Source organism: Sorex fumeus, unplaced genomic scaffold (assembly GCF_029834395.1).
Source record: "Sorex fumeus unplaced genomic scaffold, SorFum_2.1 ptg000002l, whole genome shotgun sequence".
Classification (NCBI taxonomy): Eukaryota; Metazoa; Chordata; class Mammalia; order Eulipotyphla; family Soricidae; genus Sorex; species Sorex fumeus.
The window spans coordinates 14,055,134-14,074,554 of record NW_026606059.1 but is presented as its reverse complement, the minus strand read 5'-3'; the positions used below and the strand labels follow the sequence as shown (position 1 = coordinate 14,074,554).

The window sequence follows — 19,421 nt, the reverse complement described above, 5'->3', positions numbered from 1 at the left end:
AGCCCTTTGATCATTGATTGGATTATTTGTTTTTTTCTGGAAGTTGAGTTTTTTTTTTACATATTTTGGATATTAACTTTGTCAGTAATATTATAAATTAGTAATAGTTTAAATCAATGAGCATAATATAAAATCTTTATTATAAGTGAACATTAGACATATTATAAATATCAATATATCTGATTAGGCATATAATAAATCATCTTACTCTTGCTCATGTGAAATAATGGTTCAAATTATTTAAAGTATACCAACTAGTTTGTTGATTATGTGATTATTAAGTAATTTATTGGGAATCAATTCTGATGGTTAGGTAGTGTCAGAGTGAAATAACTAATCAGAGAATCATTGTTGAATGGAAATTTACCATGATTAACTAGAATTTATGATTAAAGAGTATGATTGTCAAGCTGAAAAATTAAGAAGCCTTTTTTTCTACACAAATACAAAAATAATTCTCTGTTAATTTAGTGCTCTTGGTAAAGCACTATCTTTTGCAGATTGTTAGGTTATGTGTTTTGACCTCAGAAGACTCCTGTGAAATTAACTCATTTTCTCATTTCACTGAACAAAATTTTGATGTGGATGTCAGTCCAAATATTGCTGAACTTTTTTCTGACAATTTATAGTGGCTTATCATTGGTTCACAACAGTATGGAACTTAAGTTCTATACCTTAACATAGCATGTTAAGCTATATGTGTGCAGGATGTACCATACTCGCCAGTGAAATTTAAATCTCATCATCAAAAAAGACTATAAGTTCCTCCCACCTGCCCCTCCCCCTTTGTTCCAATAACTTTTCGTCATATTGATAATAATGTATCTTGGAATTTTTCTATTCGGGTTTATTTCCATTGAGACTATTTGGGTGCATGTTATCCACTCTGGGGAATTCTGAGTTATGATTCTTTGGTTAACAGTTCTTTGTTCATCTCAACTTTCTGTTCCTTGAGTACTTCTAGATTCTGATGTTGTTCCTCTCTATCTCATCCCTTTATTCTCTGTTATGCTGTTTATTTCTTTTCAGATTAAAAAAAACAACACCTTCTGTTATTTTCTTAAGGCTAATGGCACCTGAACCTGAACTTTGAGGTCTCTGATTTGTTACTCTGCATCTGAGTTTGCTGTTTCACCCATCATGATCTTTAGTTTTGCCTCCTCTAATTTCAGTTTTTTTGTTTCCACGCTCAGATTCCGTGCTTTATTAACATTCTCGCATGTTGTGGCTTTATTAACATGGTTTTTTTTTTGAGCTCTTGAACTATCCTTCTCATGGTGTCTCTAAGGTCACTGAGGCTTGGTAGGACCGGTTGTTGCTTGTAGAGCCTTCTGGGTGGTTTCCATTCATTAAGTTTAGTGGGTACGCCCTCCTTATACATGCTGCTCTCTGAGAGTTATGAATGAGTCTGTAGTGTCTCGTGCCTCAGTCTTGTCCAGTTGTTTCAGATGTTGGATTTAAACTGCTGTGGCACTACAGGAAGCTTTTGGGAGGGGGGATGATCCTCTGCGGGGGGCACCTGGATTGGAAGGCAAGACAACTTTTGCAGTTGTATGATGCCACCTACTGTAGATGCCTCTGCTTTGATTACCTACAGATGCACGGATGCAGAAACTTCTTTCCCCCGGCTCCTCTGAGACCAAGGACCAGATTTCCCTTTAGGCTTTGAGCTATTGGGTAGCTGGCAAGCAAGAGGAATTCTGTGTCCCTCGACACCCCTGCTCTATCTCTGCCTTGGTTGGCTTCCACCATCAGACTCTTTTCAAAAGCCTCTTGGCCTCTCTCCAGTCCCAGTATCTACATACTGATACTCGCTGCATCTTTGTTGTTTGAACACGAATCTCAGAGAATCGGCAGGATTCTGTTCTGGTGTGTTGATGTCTCAATCCTCTCCTCGTGGATAGTTTATAGAATTCACTTATGTATTCTATAATTTCGATCTGGAAAGACTTGATTACTGCTTTGTGTCTTTACATTTGAACGATGTGCTCAAACTACTTCTTCTTAGTTACAAATTTAGAAGGTTACCCATAATATTTTAAGGGTTGTTCAATTGTTTGCATATGTTATTAATAATAGTCTCATGATCCTTTGTATTTCTGGGGTGTGTTTTTTATTTTGCTTCTTTTTTGAATTTTTTAATTAGGATTTATCTCTTTTTTTTCTTGATGTACCTTATGAGAGACTTATTAATTTTATTGATTCGTTCAAAGAACAAAACTATGTTTCATTGACTTTAAATATATTTTTTTCTAGCTCATTTTTTTGTGTTGCGTTTGATTATTTCCTTTCTTCTTTTCTACAAATTGTAACCCTTACTTGAAACTTTTATTATTTATTGATGTGGGCTTTATTGGCATCAATTTCCATCTTGGTACTGCTTTTGCTACATTTCAGGAGATTCACAACTTCTTCCTTATTTTCATTGATCTCTAGGTAATCTTTACATGTCTCCTTTGATTCACTCATTGACCAAAGACTTATTCAGAAGCATGTTGTTTTTATCACATGTGTGCTTATTTCCATGTTCTTGTAATTAAAGAACATGACATGAGATTAGATATCAATCTAGTTTCCTGCTGTTTTGATTGGAAAAGATGCTATAAAATTTTGGTTTTCATGTTTATGAAAAATTACTTTATGTTCAAACATATGATGTATATTAGAGAATGTTTCATGTGCCCTTTAAGAATGTATACACATTCTTTAGAAATTGTTCTCCCTGAATGTATCTGTTAAGTTCATTTTGCCAATTCCTTCTATCTGTTAAGATCATTTCACCAATATTTCCTACTGCTTCTTTGGAGGTTCTGTCCATCATTCTCTAGAATGCTTAGACACCTTTCATAATTCCTGTTGCTGTCAGTCTATCTCTTGAAGCCTAGAAACAATTTTAATTTTGTAAATTTAGTATGCGTAGATGTCTTTAGCTTGTGTGAATAAATACTGACTCTGAAGAACTGACCCTTCAATAATCATATGCAATATTCAATTTTCCCACATACTTTTTAGTTGAAATATATCTGGCTCTTTTTCCTGCAGTATTGGAACACCTGTGTGCAATCATTCACTTTGAACCTAAGTTTGTCTTTAAGACTTATGCACATTTTTTTATATGCATAGCATTGTTTGATTGTGCTTTTATATCCATCCAGTCACTCTCTATCTTTTTATTGATGAGCTAGGACCATTCTGATTTAGATTGAGTATTGAAATATGGGATTACTGTCATTATGTCTTTTGTTTGATAGTTTTATATTTCTGCTATATATCCCTTATTTCTATCTGCCATTTTGCTTGGAATTCTTTACTCTGTTTATTGTCCAATCTCATCACTCTATATTTTTCCTTTTGTGGTTACCATAAGGACTCTATCAGGCTTTCTGTGTCCAAGGGAATCTTTTTTTCTGTGTGTGTGCTGCTATTGCAAGTAACAGGTATTAATAACAGTGTAGACGGTAAATGGTATGTTAAATTAGAATGATGGTGGAGAGAGTTTAAAGGAGGTGAACATACAAAGGTGAATATAAAGGGAAAATTACGAAATGGTAAAGTTTTCAAGGACTTTGAAAAACCAAAATGTTTATATTTGAAGGAGAAAAGGAAAGAATTATTAGTATATCACTGCCCTGACAGCTATAGGTCATTCAATAGTAGTTGTGGTCTTTGGTAAGAGTGTTTAAACTCTGTTACAAAATGATTCACCAGAGTATGTGTTGAATTGTGAAGTATCACCAGAGAATGCTTTGGGTTCTGTAGGTAAACTTACATTCTCTTTTATAGAATTCATATTTTATAGTCTCCATTGGACTAAATATAATCAAAAGTCATAGTTGATGAAAGCATGTGAAAATTCACATCATAGATAACATCACAATTAGGATAAACAATGAAATAGATAAAGACATGAACCTGAATTATGAAACATTGGATAACAATTTTAACTGCAAGAGCAAACACATATTATGTTTCAAAAAATCTTCCTTATTAAAATTTTAATGGTGGTATTGATATCACTGTGGTAAAAATCATATTATAATGAGCTGGAGTGGTAGCACAGTGTGTAGGTGTTTGCCTTGCATGCGGCTGACCTGGGTTCAACTCCCAGAATCTCATATGGTCCCCCGAGCACCACCAGGAGTAATTCCTAAGTACATGAGCCAGGAGTAACATCTGTACAATGCCGAGTGTGACCCCCACCCCAAAAAGTAGCATATTATAACGTCTAGAGTCCCCAATATGTCATTGGGCTATGCTGGCATGTGATAGGGACAAATGGAGACATTACTGGCCCCCACTGTAGCAAATTGATGAGCAACAGGATGACAAGTGATATAAGTGATAAAGTAAAAATAATTAGTGTTAGACACAAAATCACAATAAAGTCCGTGCAAAAAAGTGCTTCGCAACTATCAATTTGTACTTAACAGGCACATTTCACATCAATGAACATGGTATAAAATCTTTAGCAGTCATTGTGGGACTTTTGTCCATTGAGATCAAGTTCTTACCTTATATATTATTCAGATTATAAATAAATAATACAAACACATTAAATATCAAACATTACTTTTATTAGTAATATCTTCTTTTGGAGGGAGGTGGCACTGCGCCACAGTGGGGGGTTTTTAGGGCTTACTGATGGCTCTGTGCTGAGAAGTCATTCCTGGTGCTACTCATGAATATTATGCCAGAAATAGGAAAAGGGGTGACTGTATGCAATACAAGTGTCTTAAGGCTTGTGCAACCTCTCTAGTACTATATGAAGAGAACTTGATTTCAGTGTCTAGAAAACAGCAAAAATAAAACGATAAAATTATGAGAACTAAAGGCCCTCCCGTTGATCGTCAATTTGCTCGAGCGGGCCCAGTAACGTCTCCATTGGAGGCTTTGTTGTTACTGTGTCTGGCATATCCAATACTCTCGGTAGCTTGCCGGGCTCTCCGAGAGGGGCGGAGGAATCGAACTCGGGTCGGCCATGTTGGCCGCTTGTAAGGCGAACGCCATACCCGCTGTGCTAATATGTTTCACAATTTATATTATGATAAAGATTAAGTAGTGATCAGTATATAAAGTTTACCACAGGCAAATGGAGAGTCTAGTATTTAAAATAAATATTACACATGAAAATCTATAAAAATAGATAAATGCTAACTGCATAAATAAATGGATTCTATCCTTCATTAAATACCAAGTACTTAGAAAAGTCTATCGGAAACAAAGAAATAGAAGCACACAGCCAATCCAGATTGGGTCTTGGGCATTGCATATTCTCTCCCAGACCTGCTGGAAGTGCTCCTTGAGAGAAGGGCCAGGAGTTAGCTCTGAGTATCACCCTATGTGAACCTGAACCCAGAACCCAAAAGAGAATAAAATAGAAAAATATATTAAGTATTTAATGATATACATTACGTGACCAATTTTATTGGATACCTATTATGAATGAAGATGCATCATAGCTTTTTAAAATTTGGGGCTTTGGGGGGCTAGAGCAATAGCACAGCAGGTAGGGCATTTGCATTGCACGCAGACAACCCAGGTTCGATTCCCAGCATCCCATATGGTCCCCTGAGCACCGGCAGGGGTAATTCCTGAGTGCAGATCCAGGAGTAACCCCTGTGCATCACCAGGTGTGACCCAAAAAGCAAAAAATAAATAAATAAAAATAAAAATTTGGGCTTTTGGGGGCCCATACCAAGCTGTGCTCAGGGTTCACTCTTGGCTCTGTGTTCAGGGATCAGTCCTGTGGCTTAGGAGATCAATAGTATGTGGTAACAGGGATTGAACCCAGAGCAGACACATACAAAGTAAGTGCTGTACTATCTCTTCAATGCCTTGGAATTGATTTTGAAATGTTAACAAGAGGATCCATAGAGAGAGTCCAGTGGGTAGGGCATTTGCCTTGTACACAGCCTACTCAGGCTTGAGTCCTGGCCCCTGATGTGGTCAGTCCCCCAAGACCACTAGTATTAATCCTTGAGTGTAGAGTCAGGAATCAGCCCTGATCGATGGGTGTGGTCAAAAACACAAACAAAACTGGCAGCAAAATTATAGTTAGTAGTATCTGGAAACTAAATATATTACTATACCCCACTAATTGGGGTAAAATCAATTCTTCTCCAAGATGTGACAAAAATTCCTTTTTTTTCAGAGTATATAAGATGCAGTCGGAGTAGTCTTTTTAAAAATGTGTATTGTCAAAACATTTATCAGGAAACAAAGAAGAGGAAGAATAAATGAACTAATCATTTGAAACCAGAGACTTGGAAAACAAAAGCAAGACTAAAAAGGACACTTTCAAAAAATAGTAAAAGAACGGAGTTCAATGAACTGTGAAGAAATAACTCCACAGACACAATATTTGTGAAATGAAATTAAAAAGAGAAAATTGCAAGCAAATGAAATGTTCTTGAAGATCTAAGAACAATGAAAGCAGTAGAAAATAAATTTAATGAGATGAAAAACAAAATGTAAAGTATACATTTCTAAAATATATACTGTCAAAAGAAAGATAAGCGTGAACTAGAAAACTTGGAAAGACTGTTTTTGGATCATACCCAGAAATGTTCAGAGCTTTGCTACTGGCTTTGTGCTTAGGGATCACTCCTGGTGGGTTTGGGGACCCTATGGGTTACAGGTAGTCAAACCTGGATGGCCACTTACAAAGCAAGTGCTCTTAGCTGCTGTAGTATTGCTCTGGCTCCAAAATAATTTTTTTTTTTGCTTTTTGAGTCACACCCAGCAATGCTCAGGGGCTATCCCTGGCTCTGCACTAAGGAATTACTCCTGGCAGTGCTTGGGGACCATATGGGATGCCAGGAATTGAACCCAGGTTGGCCACGTGCAAAGCCAACGCCCTACCCACTGTGCTATCATTCAGGTCCCAAAATAAATTTTGTACTCATGATATAGTATATACACATGACAGATTATAATATAGTAGGCCTAAACTTATGTTAAAAACAATTATATCTCAATAAAATGGTTATTTTAACACATGTTTAGTGTCTCATGGGAATTTATGGATGCTGACCTGTGTGACATGATATGGTTAGAAAATTTTAGAGAAATTTGTTCTTTGTTCTTTCCTATTCTATTTAGTACCATGGTTGTGAGAACAATATATATTCAGGAAATCTGTGATGGGGATTTTCCCTTGGAGAACTCCTTGGGATTTCAAAGAGAATGCCTTCTTCCCCACTGGCAGACTTTGGTGGTAGTTCCCCAGGGCCCAGGGGGTGTGGCTCTAAAGGGCCCTGAGCATTACTGGGTGTTACAATAATCCCCAACACAACAGGATCTAAGCAGAATCTCTGCCTGAAATTCACAAAAAGGAGTTCCTGGACCATTTGAGCAGCACTTGGGAGACCCCCCCCCCCCCACCCCGCCAAAATATTCAGAGAAGAAAGGCAACTTAGCAGATGGGCTTGCTCCTATGTTAAGTTGAAGAAACAAAGAAAAGGAATAGACAATTCCAAATATATCTTTAGGATAAAATTAAACTTTCTTGTGTGTGTTCTTTTTAAAATTGTCTGTGCTTGAGAGTTTTAGAATATAAGTAAAATTTAATGAATCTGTTAAAATCTATTTTTAAACAGAAATCAACTTTATTTCCTTAATGTACAGTGTTCATCATAATATTTTTATTTACATAGTTCATGAATAAATATTTTTATTTTAAATTGTGTTAAAATCATTGTATATTATTAATTCTGTTGGGGGTCACACCCATCAGTGCTCAGGGTTTACTCCTGGCATTGTACTAGAGATCACTTGCTTGGCGGGTTCAGCGAACTATATTAGGTGCCAGGGACCAAACCCATTTCAGTTGCATACACTTTGCTATCTCTCAGGTCTCACAACACATATTTTTGACATCACAGGCACAGTGTTTTAGTAATGCAAATCAGGATTAGAGGCTGGGTCAAGCTAAGAAATACAAAGAGAGAAATGATGATTTTTTTTTAGAGTTAATTGGTTTGATTCTTTTTTCTTGTCAAGACTGTAGTATCAATTTTTTTTATTTAAGTGTATAGATACAGACTTCTTGAGTTTTTGCTATATTCCATTAAAAGAAACATTTGTCATATTATAACGACCATAACTGATCACTCAGCTAGAGGGTCTCCACAAAGAAAAAGGATCATCTTGAAATTTGCTGGGGGGGTGGGGGGGAGTTAACATCCCCATTGTTTCCTCATCTTTACCACAAAGAAAAATTCCTGTGATCTTCCGGAATCTCTGATATGATGTATGCCAAAATCACTTGCTCCCCAACTGAAAGCTGATCAGTAGAGAAATAGGATTGATGGTAAAAAGAAAAAAAAAAGACTTTATTCAGGTGTTAGCAAAGAGAGAAGATGATAGTATTTGCCCTCAAAAGTTCCCATTTTACTCAAAGCTTAGGACTAGATGTTTATATAGGACTTGCTGGGAAATAAGTTTGAAGAAATGTAAGGTTATGAGCAGAGCGGGGGTGGAGGGGTGGTCTCTCTGAAGGCTGCCTGGGTGGGCAACAGCGGCCAATGAATCCTGGTGGACCATGACCTGTCCTTTTTCATATGGGCAAACAACCACCCTGCTCCAGGGGATGTATGAGCTGTCTAGGATTCTTTCAGAGGGCTTTCTCTGAGGCTGAGAGGAGTCCTTGGGTGTGAGAATAGGACGGAGTCTTCAATGCTTGCTCCTTTACACATAGAAGGCATTATTTATTTATTTGTTTGTTTTTAATAAAAGGCTTACAGTACAATTCTGAAGTTAACAAAAATAGGTTTTTAAATACCTGTTTAGATGCATCTCTATTCAGAATAAACTGAGCACCAATCAATTTGGAAGAGTTCAAACAGTTATTTTAATATTTCTAAAGTCTTCAAATTGAATTTTAGGTAATTAAAAATGGATTGTAAGTGGTGATTATTTTTATTTAAATTTCTATTAACTCGTTGATAGCTAGAACTGTGGTATTCCTTTCACTTTCAAGTATAATTTTTCCTTAAAGGGACTCACAAACTGGATCAAGTAGGGATGTTGTTAATATGACTTATTACATTAAAATATGTTAGTATCATATTAAATCTTTTAAATTAAGTGCCACATATAAAATATAGACTCCAAAATTTTGTATTTTGAAGATGAAAATTTTGAAGCTTAGAGAAGTTATTTAATATATCTAAGGTCACATAAATTGTGGAAGAATCATCCTCCAAATGATCGCATTATTGCTTCAAAACCAATGCTTTTCACTACACTATAGGTCATAGAATATTGCTGTTGACTGCGGAATAGACTTAAGCTAAACAACTGTTACTTATTGCATTTTGTGAAACAGTTGTTGAACCACTGGCAGCTTAAAAATTAGTCATAACTAGTAGAAATATTGATATCGTAAAAGTTAAATATATTACAAATTTGGTCTTTCCATATGCTTCTGTTCATTTCTCTATGAATATGTCACTGCCTATAAATGTTTACTTCTATATTTATATATTTACTACTATCTGCTATCTATAGATATAAGTAGCAAGTATAAAATTTTTAATCATTTAAAAGATTACTTTTTTAAAAAAAATTTTATTAGTGAAACACCTTGGAGGAGAGTGGGTTGAGTTTCCCTCCCCACCCAGATATCTTATTATCTAGTTCTTACTCTGGAGAACCTGGCAGGCTACCAAAAGTATCCTGTCCACACGGCAGAGTCTGGCAAACTCCCCGTGACGTATTCAATATGCCAAAACCCAGTAACAATGATGGGTCTCATTCTCCTGACCCTGAAAGAGCTTTGAATGTGGCACTTTCTAAAATCTCAGGGCTAGGATGAAGGAGACGTTACTGGTGCCTGCTCGTGGAAATCGATGAACAACAGGATGACAGTGATACAATGATAGCATGATATATGAGATGCAAATTGTGATCCATTGAGAAATTTCTCATTAGCATCTTTTGAATGAAATAAGTGTTTTTATTGTCATAGTATTAAAAAAATTCTCATTCAAAAGTATAAAACAAATTTTCTTTTGTTTTTAGTGATAGCTGAAAGCGGAAGTATAATTACTTTTGTAGCCTTTATTAACTCTGGATATTGTGAAATTTATAGAAATATTATAGCATTTGTGAATCTACACACCAAAATGGTAAGCTTGAAATTGCATTTTCTCTACTTCTTAAATTTATGAACTATAATAAATAATGAATAAAATACTTAGAATGTATTTTCTATATCTATTGGACCTCTGGGATTCTTTTGTGAAATTTCTCTTCAATATTTTGACCACCTTTTGCTTTACTTTTCTTTGAGCCGTGGGATAAGTTACTATGAATTGTAAAATATATAGTGTTCAAAACACATAATAATGGCCGATAATCATAATAAAATATTATTCATATGCTTTTTGGGGCTGGAGCGATAGCACAGCTGGTAGGGCGTTTGCCTTGCATGCGGCCAACACGGTAACCTGGGTTCTATTCCTCCGCCCTTCTCAGAGAACCCGGCAAGCTACCAAGAGTATCTCTCCCAGGCGGCAAAGTCTGGCAAGCTACCTGTGATGTTTTTGATATGCCAAACACAGTAACAAGTCTCACAATGTTACTGGGCCTGCTCCAGCAAATCGATGAACAATGGGAGGACAGTGACAGTGACAGATAAGGTTTTTTAATGAAAAATACAAATTAAAAACATAAGGCACCACTATAAGCATGCTGAATTAGTTAAAAATGTGACCCAGGAATTCTATTCTATTTATTTGCTCACCAGAAATAAAATATGCCTATAAAAAGACAATTTTTATGTTAATAACTGGAAATAATAAAATTATCCATTAACAGCTGACTTGATAGAAACATTGCGGAATAGTCATTCTCACACTGTAATAAAATAACTAATAATACACGGACACATGCAAAGACAAAGATAATATCCTTCCTCCTTCCCTCCCTCCCTCCCTCCCTCCCTCCCTCCCTTCCTCCCCCTTTTCCCTTCTCTCCCTTCCTCCCTCTCTCCTTCCTTCCTTTCCTCTCTCCTTCCTTCCTTTCCTCTCCTTCCTTCCCTCTCTCCTTCCTTCCCTCTGTCCTTCCTTCCTTCCTTCCTTCCTTCCTTCCTTCCTTCCTTCCTTCCTTCCTTCCTGTTCTGGAGCAGCCTAAACAGTAATGTTGCAAAATGATTTTCCCTTTCTTTTCCTTTTTTTTTTTTTTTAGCTTTTTGGGTCACACCTAAAGACGCTCAGGGGTTAATCCTGACACTTACTCAGAAATCAGTTCTGGCAGTGCTCTGGGGACCATATGGGATGCTGAGGATTGTACCCAGGTTGCGAGTGCAAGGCAAATGCCCAACCCACTGCACTATCACTCAGTCCTGGAAAAAATGACTTTTAAAATTGTATTTGGCCCTAAACATAAACATGAATGTCCTAGGATAACTGTAATTGTAACACTAGGTAATGTCGCAAAATGATTTATTTACATTAGAACAAAGTATTCTTTCTTGATCGTTTTCAAAGGTAGCACTGCACTGTCCTGTTCTTCATCGATTTGCTTGAGTGGGCACCAGTAACATCCCCATTGTGAGACTTTTTAATGTTTTTGGCATATCTAATATGACACAGGGAGCTTGCCAGGCTCTGCCATGCAGGCAGGATACTCTAGTAGCTTGCCGAGTTCTCTGAGAGGGGCGGAGGAATCGAACCTGGGTCCATCATCTTCATCATCATCATCATTATCACCATCAACCTGGCCCTGGGCAATCCAGTCTAGCTATTTAGCTTGATCTTGGGCCTGTCTCTCCTCTGAGATTTGGGACACTAAGTCTGACTTGGAACAATCGCTTCCCAGTTTCCAAGTCCGAGCACTGCATCCCTCCCCTCCCCCCCAACACTGCTCTTCTGGGGATATGCCCTCCTTGTCCTGAGATGACGCCAGAACCCCACATGGGAAGCCCTCCCAACGACGGACACCCCTTCTCCCGGGATGATGCCAACTAGGACCTGCTCTGGAATGAGGCTGGATGGGAGGCCAGAGGCCAATGATGCCTGTCCTCCTGGGCATACCGCCCGTGAGGACACGGAGGCAGAGCAGTGAGCTGGCAGCCCTGTGCCCTTCCTCATTAGCTCTGCCATCAATACTCTTTACCGTCACCCTCAGCCTCATCGACGGAGGATGTTGGTAATGACAGTACCCACTCACTGGGTTTTGTCATTGTTTTAAACTAAGAGTCCACAACTATATTTCCACATTTCACAATGCAAATGAAAATTGCCGGATTTTGTTCCATTTACCAACGACTCCCCGCCAAAACTATCCTGTCTCTGATGGGAAAGAGGGGGTGGAGGGGAGCAAGTCTAACACCACCGGAGAACACCCAGAGTCACAGCAACAAGATCTCTGGTTACAAAGAACAAGTGACAAGTGACAGGAAGTGCAAAGAGAGACAGACAGACAGACAGACAGACAGACAGACAGACAAAGACAGAGAGACAGAGACAGAGACAGATGGAGAGACACAGAGAAACACAGAGAGAGAGAGAGAGAGAGAGAGAGAGAGAGAGAGAGAGAGAGAGAGAGAGAGAAACAGACAGACAAACAGACAGATTGGCTCCCTCTCTCCTGATTTGTCTGGTCAAGTCATTCCAGGCCCAGTGGGCACCATTGTAGGACGGGCAGGGGGGCCTCCTCATTGGAGGCCCAGGCATCATTGGCCTATGGCCTCCCATTCAACCTTACTCCGCAGGAGGCTCTGCCGGCATCATCCCAGGAGGAGAGAAACTGTCACTGGGAGGGCCTTGGTCCCGGCATCATCCCAGGGCAAGGAGGCCCCCTGGGAAGGCTTGGTGGAGGTGGGACCATCACCCATCCCTGCAGGAGTAGGATCAGAGAATGTAGTCGGAGAAATCTGGCCTCCTGAAATTCAGCAGTTGTCTTGTCAGGTTTTAGACCTGCTCCTCCATCCACTTCTTTCTTTATTTCTTTTAATTTAATTTTATTTTTATATGGTTGTTCACAATAGTTTCTTGCATTCAATATCCCAACACCAATCCCACCACTATTATACCTTACCTACTACCATTATTTTGAATTTTCCCAACCATCACCCAAGCCTGAACGGGACTGGATAGTTTATTTTGTATGGCTTGTTATGAATAATTCGCTAAAAATGATCAAAACACGTTTCCTTAGAATAAAGTAGGTGAAGATTGTTGCATCTCACCTTGGAGCCATTGAACCCTTGTATAAGAGAGTATTAACATGTTGTTACAGGTTGAGCCTGTGCGCTAATATTTCTTTTAATTGAGATTAGTTGCCTTCTACTTTACATCCTATTCAATGTGTGCTACTCCTAGTACATTATGGTATAGAGTATGAGATGTCAGGCATTCTAAAATTTTAAATAATTGATACAGCTGGAGCTAAATTTTCAAAAGTATTTGATTCAATATAAAAAGAGTTTAATTTTTCTTTATTTGTTGTATTCACTGTAAAATTATGACTCTAAGAGAGAAAGGGAGAGAGAAAGAAAGAAAGAGAGAGACAGGGAGAGAGAATGAACAAAAGAGAGAGAAAGAGAGGGAAAGAGGGAGAGAGACACACACAGAGAGAGAGAGAGAGAGAGAGAGAGAGAGAGAGAGAGAGATCCTCAGGTTAGATATTGGCTTTAGCTTACTGGCCACTGACTCAACCTCAACCCTCTTTCAGTTCTTATGGGTTCTCACTTAAAACATAATCTGGAGTTTCTACTTTTCCTCCAGAACCATGTGTTTTATTGTCTAGTATGCTTTAAATTATATATGAGTTATTAGATTCCTGAGTGAAACTCACTTCCCATCTCATTTTTTTTCAGTCAGAAAAGGCTTTTATTTTTTTTTAAGTCAGAGTAGAACCCCAACCGTTACGGTTTATTCTCTTGACTCTGCTCCTGGCACTATTTATTTTAATTCTCTGTTAATCCAGCAGTGTTCATTGTAATTGGGACTAAATTAAGATATGCTAGGTCATAGAGCAGATTGAGATAAAATTATGGTTGCATAATTGCATCTTAGGATCTTGAAAAAAGGAATTCAATATTTTCTAAACAAATGGGTGAATTAAAAATTTTATTTGCTGGTCATCAAATCACAGTGATTTCTCTTACTTTATATATACTGAACTTGGTTATCGGCTGAGTATTTTTTTTAGTAGAATTTGAGTGCATGTGCAAACGCATTTTTCAGACAGAAATTAAGTTGCTAATTTATTTTAAATGCCATCATACAAAATGTTTGCTTTCAGAAACAATGAGTTTCTGCATTTATTCATTATGTAAAATATTTTATTAAATATTTATATCTCTTACAGAAAAAAGTTCGAAAACTTGTTTATATGGGTACACTTAATGAGAAAGAGTCCTTCGGTGAAATTAGTGTTCTTCTTCAAGTTCCTTTTGCATGCACACTCATTGCTGGAAGTGAAGTTGAGTTGGCAATCATTGAAGATAAGAACATATTTGGTATATACGTGAATAACTTTTAAAAAAAATTGTTATGTAATTTTGATGAGTTTTAAGAAGAGTGGGCGTATTTCACAGGCAAATTGTGATAGACAAGTGTGGGCATAAGTGTTATTTACAAAGGAATCTATCCCTTTATAACTTCATATTCTAACTGGTTTTAATTGTCCTACTTGTACAAGATGTTATCATTAATCCAGAAGGTTTTTGTTTTTAATCTCTCTGTCAATTTCTAATTTCACCAATAGTAACAGTATTTCCTCTCTGGGATATGTGTTGGTTTTTCATCTAAAATTATTACAGCTGTATTTATGGTTCAGCTCACGTACTATTCCTCTTAAGTATAATTCAGATCATAAAATAACATAATAGACTGACACTCAAGGACAGTAGAGACAAGCGCCAGGAATATTGATCCATGGTTAGAAGACTGCCTCCTGAACTGGGGGAGAAGGCAGTTGGAATATAGAAGGGATCACTAAGTCAATGATGGTTGGAGGGCTAGCTCAGGATGGGAGATGTGTGCTGAAAGCAGATAAAGGACCATAGCCTCTCAGTATCTGTATTGCAAACCATAATGCTCAAAAGTAGAGAGAGAGTATGGGGAAAATCTTCTACTATAGAGGCAAGGGGAGGATTGGGGTTTGGGAGGGGGAATACTGAGGTGGACAATGTGCACTGGTGGAGGAATGTTGTTCGATCATTTTATGACTGAAACTGAAATATGAAAGCTTTGTAACTGTATCTCACGGTGCTTCAATAAAAAAATTAAAAAACAAAGTAAAAAAGTATAATTCAGATCAAACGTATATGATGATCAATGTCTTGCATTATCCATGACTATCTGAAATTTTAGAATTATATTAATGTTTAAAATAAACATAAATCATGTTTGATAATCATAAACATAAAATCATGTTATACTCAAGGATTGGGGAAAAACTCACAGTATTGAACACATAGTTGCACTAGCAGGCCTGGTCAGCACGGTATCGTGGGCACAAGCAATTAACATTTACACAGTTGGACCAGGATCAATCTCTGGCCCCTAAGTACTGCTGGGGATGTCTTCGAAAGTTAGAAAATGGAAAAGTAATTAAGGCAAACAAACATTATACTCGAATAGTATTTATGAAATTGGTGGTGAAGCAGAAGTTAATAGGGATTAATCATTATTAGTCATGATGTAATACTTAATGACATAATAGAATATGAAACTACTGTTGAATATACAATAAAAATAGGATTGTAAAACAATGAATTAAAAGTGGAAGAGGAGAAATTTATAGGAATTAATATAATGAGAGGCATATGAATGAACTCAATTAGAAATTTTTCATGGTCAGACGTCTGTGATTGGAGCGCATCCACTTGTTTCAGATTTGTTTTTAACTTCTTCCGGAATAGTGCCTTCTGCCTGCTTAATTCTCCACTTGCTAAACTTCCAATTCATATATACAATTGCAAAGCTATAAATTTAAAGTATAGTGATACATTTTCTTTCCTTTTATGAATATTTAGGTATAAACCTTTCTCAAGGGAAATTGCCCTTAAAATAATTACGAATCATCAGTTTAAATTACAAGATTCTGTCTTAATGTAAGCTATGCTTTTATTTTCCTGTACTAATGACGTAAACTGGTACAAGACAACTTTTTAATTTAAATAAATATTTCACAAATGAAGGAACTTCTTTCGAGTTTATATTAACATATTCTTTCCTGTAGAGTGACCTAAGTTCTACAGATGGCATAGTATAAGGTTTAGTTGGGTTGTTATATTTATGTTTTAAGTTTATTATATATTTTATTCAATTGAGACTAATATTTGTAAAACTATCACTAGATTGTGTACTAATTAGTTACATCAATTATGAGTGACTTTGTGACTGTGTATCTTACAATGATTTTATAAGAAAAATTAAAAATATTCTATAAAGATGAATAAATATAATAGTATATTTTCCACATATTACATTTATTGCTGAAAAATTGGTTTATATCTTTTCCCAAGTATATAAATTTGTTCTGTTTGATCACACATTAATAAAAATTGACTATTACTTAAATGATTATTTTATCAATATATTTACCTAGAGGCAGCAATTAATTTACTATGATCATATACTAGAATCCTAGAAAAAATTACTATAAAAACTTTAAATACTTTGGAGGATTACATATACAACTGAATTACTGCAATCACAGATAGTCAGTAATTAACTTTGTACTGCTTAAAGGAACTTAAAAAGTAATTTTTAAATTTTTTTATTTTGTACATTAGGTCATTAACTTCTGGGAGATAGGAACTATTTTTTTAATCTATGAGTGATTCTCAGAATTTACCATTAAAAATAAGAATAGTTATTAAGTTTAAAAATATAAATATTCTATTCCTGTATAATACTACTGAAATCTAGTTTTTTTCTGGAAGGTATATATTTTTGTCTAGATATAGAATTTATATCTTTAACTGTTTAGGTTATGCATGCCAGCTATTTCAATTTTCCAGTTACCTGAATTTGTAGTTCTCTTAAAACTACTACTTTATAATAAGAAAGAATGTTTTTTAAATAAAAATAAATGACTGTCACTATGTTATATCATTCAGATTTACATGGCTGAAAAATAAGGTATGAGTTTAGCGTGTTTTTCCTAAATAAAAAATTTCAATTGCCAGGTGATACTGGTACTAATGCCCTGAATATTTTTATTTGTTTCTGAAAAGAAAGAATGCCAATTTTTTTGTAACTCATAAAAGATTCTCATAATCAAAGATTGAGGAAGCTAATTATTTTTTTTCTTAAAAAAATAGATAGGACCATTTGGCATTTCAAGGGCAATGAAAAATAGTTTTACCTAAAAAGCTTTTCTTGCTTTGGGTATATGATTCAAATGTTAGAGCACATTCCTGGCCTGGGAAATTCTCCGGGTTCATTCCCTGGCACTGCCTGGCCTGCTTGCACCTTAGGGTGTCACCCTACTTCCTCTCAGCAGCACAAGGCCCCTGGTGACAACTTTAAAATTTCTATTATCCAATACTTTAGCACACTCTCCAAGCTTGGGCAAGTTATAAGCAGGTGTCTCCTTGGTAACGATGTTAGCTGTAGAAGCTTAAACTCAAACAATTTGTCAGAGGAAATGTGTTCCTTAATTCTTTCATTTCCTCTTTTCGTTTTTGTTTCTGATTTATATAAAATTTAAAATTAAAATGTTTCCTAACATAAAAATTAGGTTGAGCACTTAGAAGTGATTTTGCTTCTCACAATTTTTTTTTCTTACTCATTCTGAGCATGGGAAAGAAAGATAAACATTAATTTGAGTAAGATTTTTAACTTTTTTGATATAATTGTTTGGAAATTTAAAATTTTTGTATTGGTTGTTTTGCTGTATATTATTTTTTCCATTAAGCATGTTATTCACAGATTTAACACCTGTTGTGTAATAATTTACATCACTTAAAAGTAGTTTTTAGTTGCAAAACTGTTTATCATAGGAAATAATGAATAAGCAATATCAGTCAGAAAATTGTGATTGGCTAGCTCACTAGTACAGTGAGTAGGGCATTTGTCTTGCATGGAACCAACCTGGGTTTGATCCCTGACACCCGACATGGACCCTTGATCCCTGCCAGGAGTGATCCTGGGAAAAGAGCAAGGAGTAAGCACAGAGCACCTCAAATGTGATCCAAACAAACAGAGAGAAAAGAAAACAAAGTCAACTTGGTAATAAATTGGAACACGCACACACACACACGCACGTATATTGTGTATATATTGTGGCTGACAAATTTTTTAAGATGTCTGTTAAAAGTAATGCTTGGGGGGCTGGAGCGATAGCACAGCAGGTAGGGCGTTTGCCTTGCACGCAGCCAACCCAGGTTCGATTCCCAGCATCCCATATGGTCCCCTGAGCACTGCCAGGAGTAATTCCTGAGTGCGTGAGCCAGGAATAACCCCTGAGCATTGCCGGGTGTGACCAAAAAAGCAAAAAAAAAAAAAAAAGTAATGCTTGGGTGCTTGGGTTTGGATTTTCACTAAATTGTTTTATAAACAAAAATAATAACCATTTAAAGTTTTAGAATTTTTTGTGGGAAGTTCTGATATTAGGAAATATTATGCAACAGAGTTGTTTTAAGCACATTATAAAACAGGAGCACTGAGGTTTTAAATACTATATTTTTTATTTCAGATTTGCATATGAAACCGCTATTGTTCTGATAATAAATGTATTTTTTGATAAATTCTGTATTTATCAAGTCAAAGAATCTGTTTGCATTACCATTTCAGTCCTCTTAATATTTAATTTTAAAATCTTAAGCATAATTTTGTATTCCTATATCTGAAACATTTAAATGTTATATTACCCTAAGTTTTTTAATCTTTTATGACATACATACAGAATTACTAAAAGCGGGATAGGCAATTCATTTCTTGAACCAGATTAACGCGTAGAATGCATTCATTCACTTAGCAAGTTTATAATATCTGCGTTTTTGGATGGTTATTCAATAAGTCTTTCCCCTTCTGTTTGAAAACTCAGTATAATGATGAAAATGTAGTATAATGATTTTATGTCTTAGAATGACCTGTAAGGTATTTATTGAGATATTAATAAATCTGGTCTGAAAAAAATCAAGTATTCGACTTTGATTTATGGTTGATGGGCTTGCATATAACTTGCATTGGTTTTCTATTGGTATAGAAGAAATCACGTTACATTTAACAGCTCAACACAGCACTAATTTATTAGCTCACAGTTTTGTAGTTATGTCTAGACAGGGATCACTGGGTTTTGAGAGTTCTATTCAACAGAAATAAAAGTGTTTATCAGGTTGATTTGTAAATTCTCAAAAGAATTACGCTTCAGAATCAGTTAAATTGACAGAATTCGGTTCCCTGCAGTGCTAGAATTGAGGTCTCTCCTTTCCTGTTAGTTTACTGCTAGAGGTC

The 19,421-nt window shown here is 36.2% G+C and overlaps 1 protein-coding gene across 1 annotated transcript in view; it reads left to right on the top strand.

Moving 5' to 3' along the window:
- Positions 1-19,421, top strand: part of CNBD1 (cyclic nucleotide binding domain containing 1) — a 400,318-nt gene that overhangs the window by 267,411 nt on the left and 113,486 nt on the right. The window contains exons 9-10 of the mRNA XM_056112619.1: positions 10,024-10,130; positions 14,320-14,470. Coding sequence (XP_055968594.1) covers positions 10,024-10,130; positions 14,320-14,470 — 258 coding nt within the window. The remainder of the gene's footprint in view (positions 1-10,023; positions 10,131-14,319; positions 14,471-19,421) is intronic.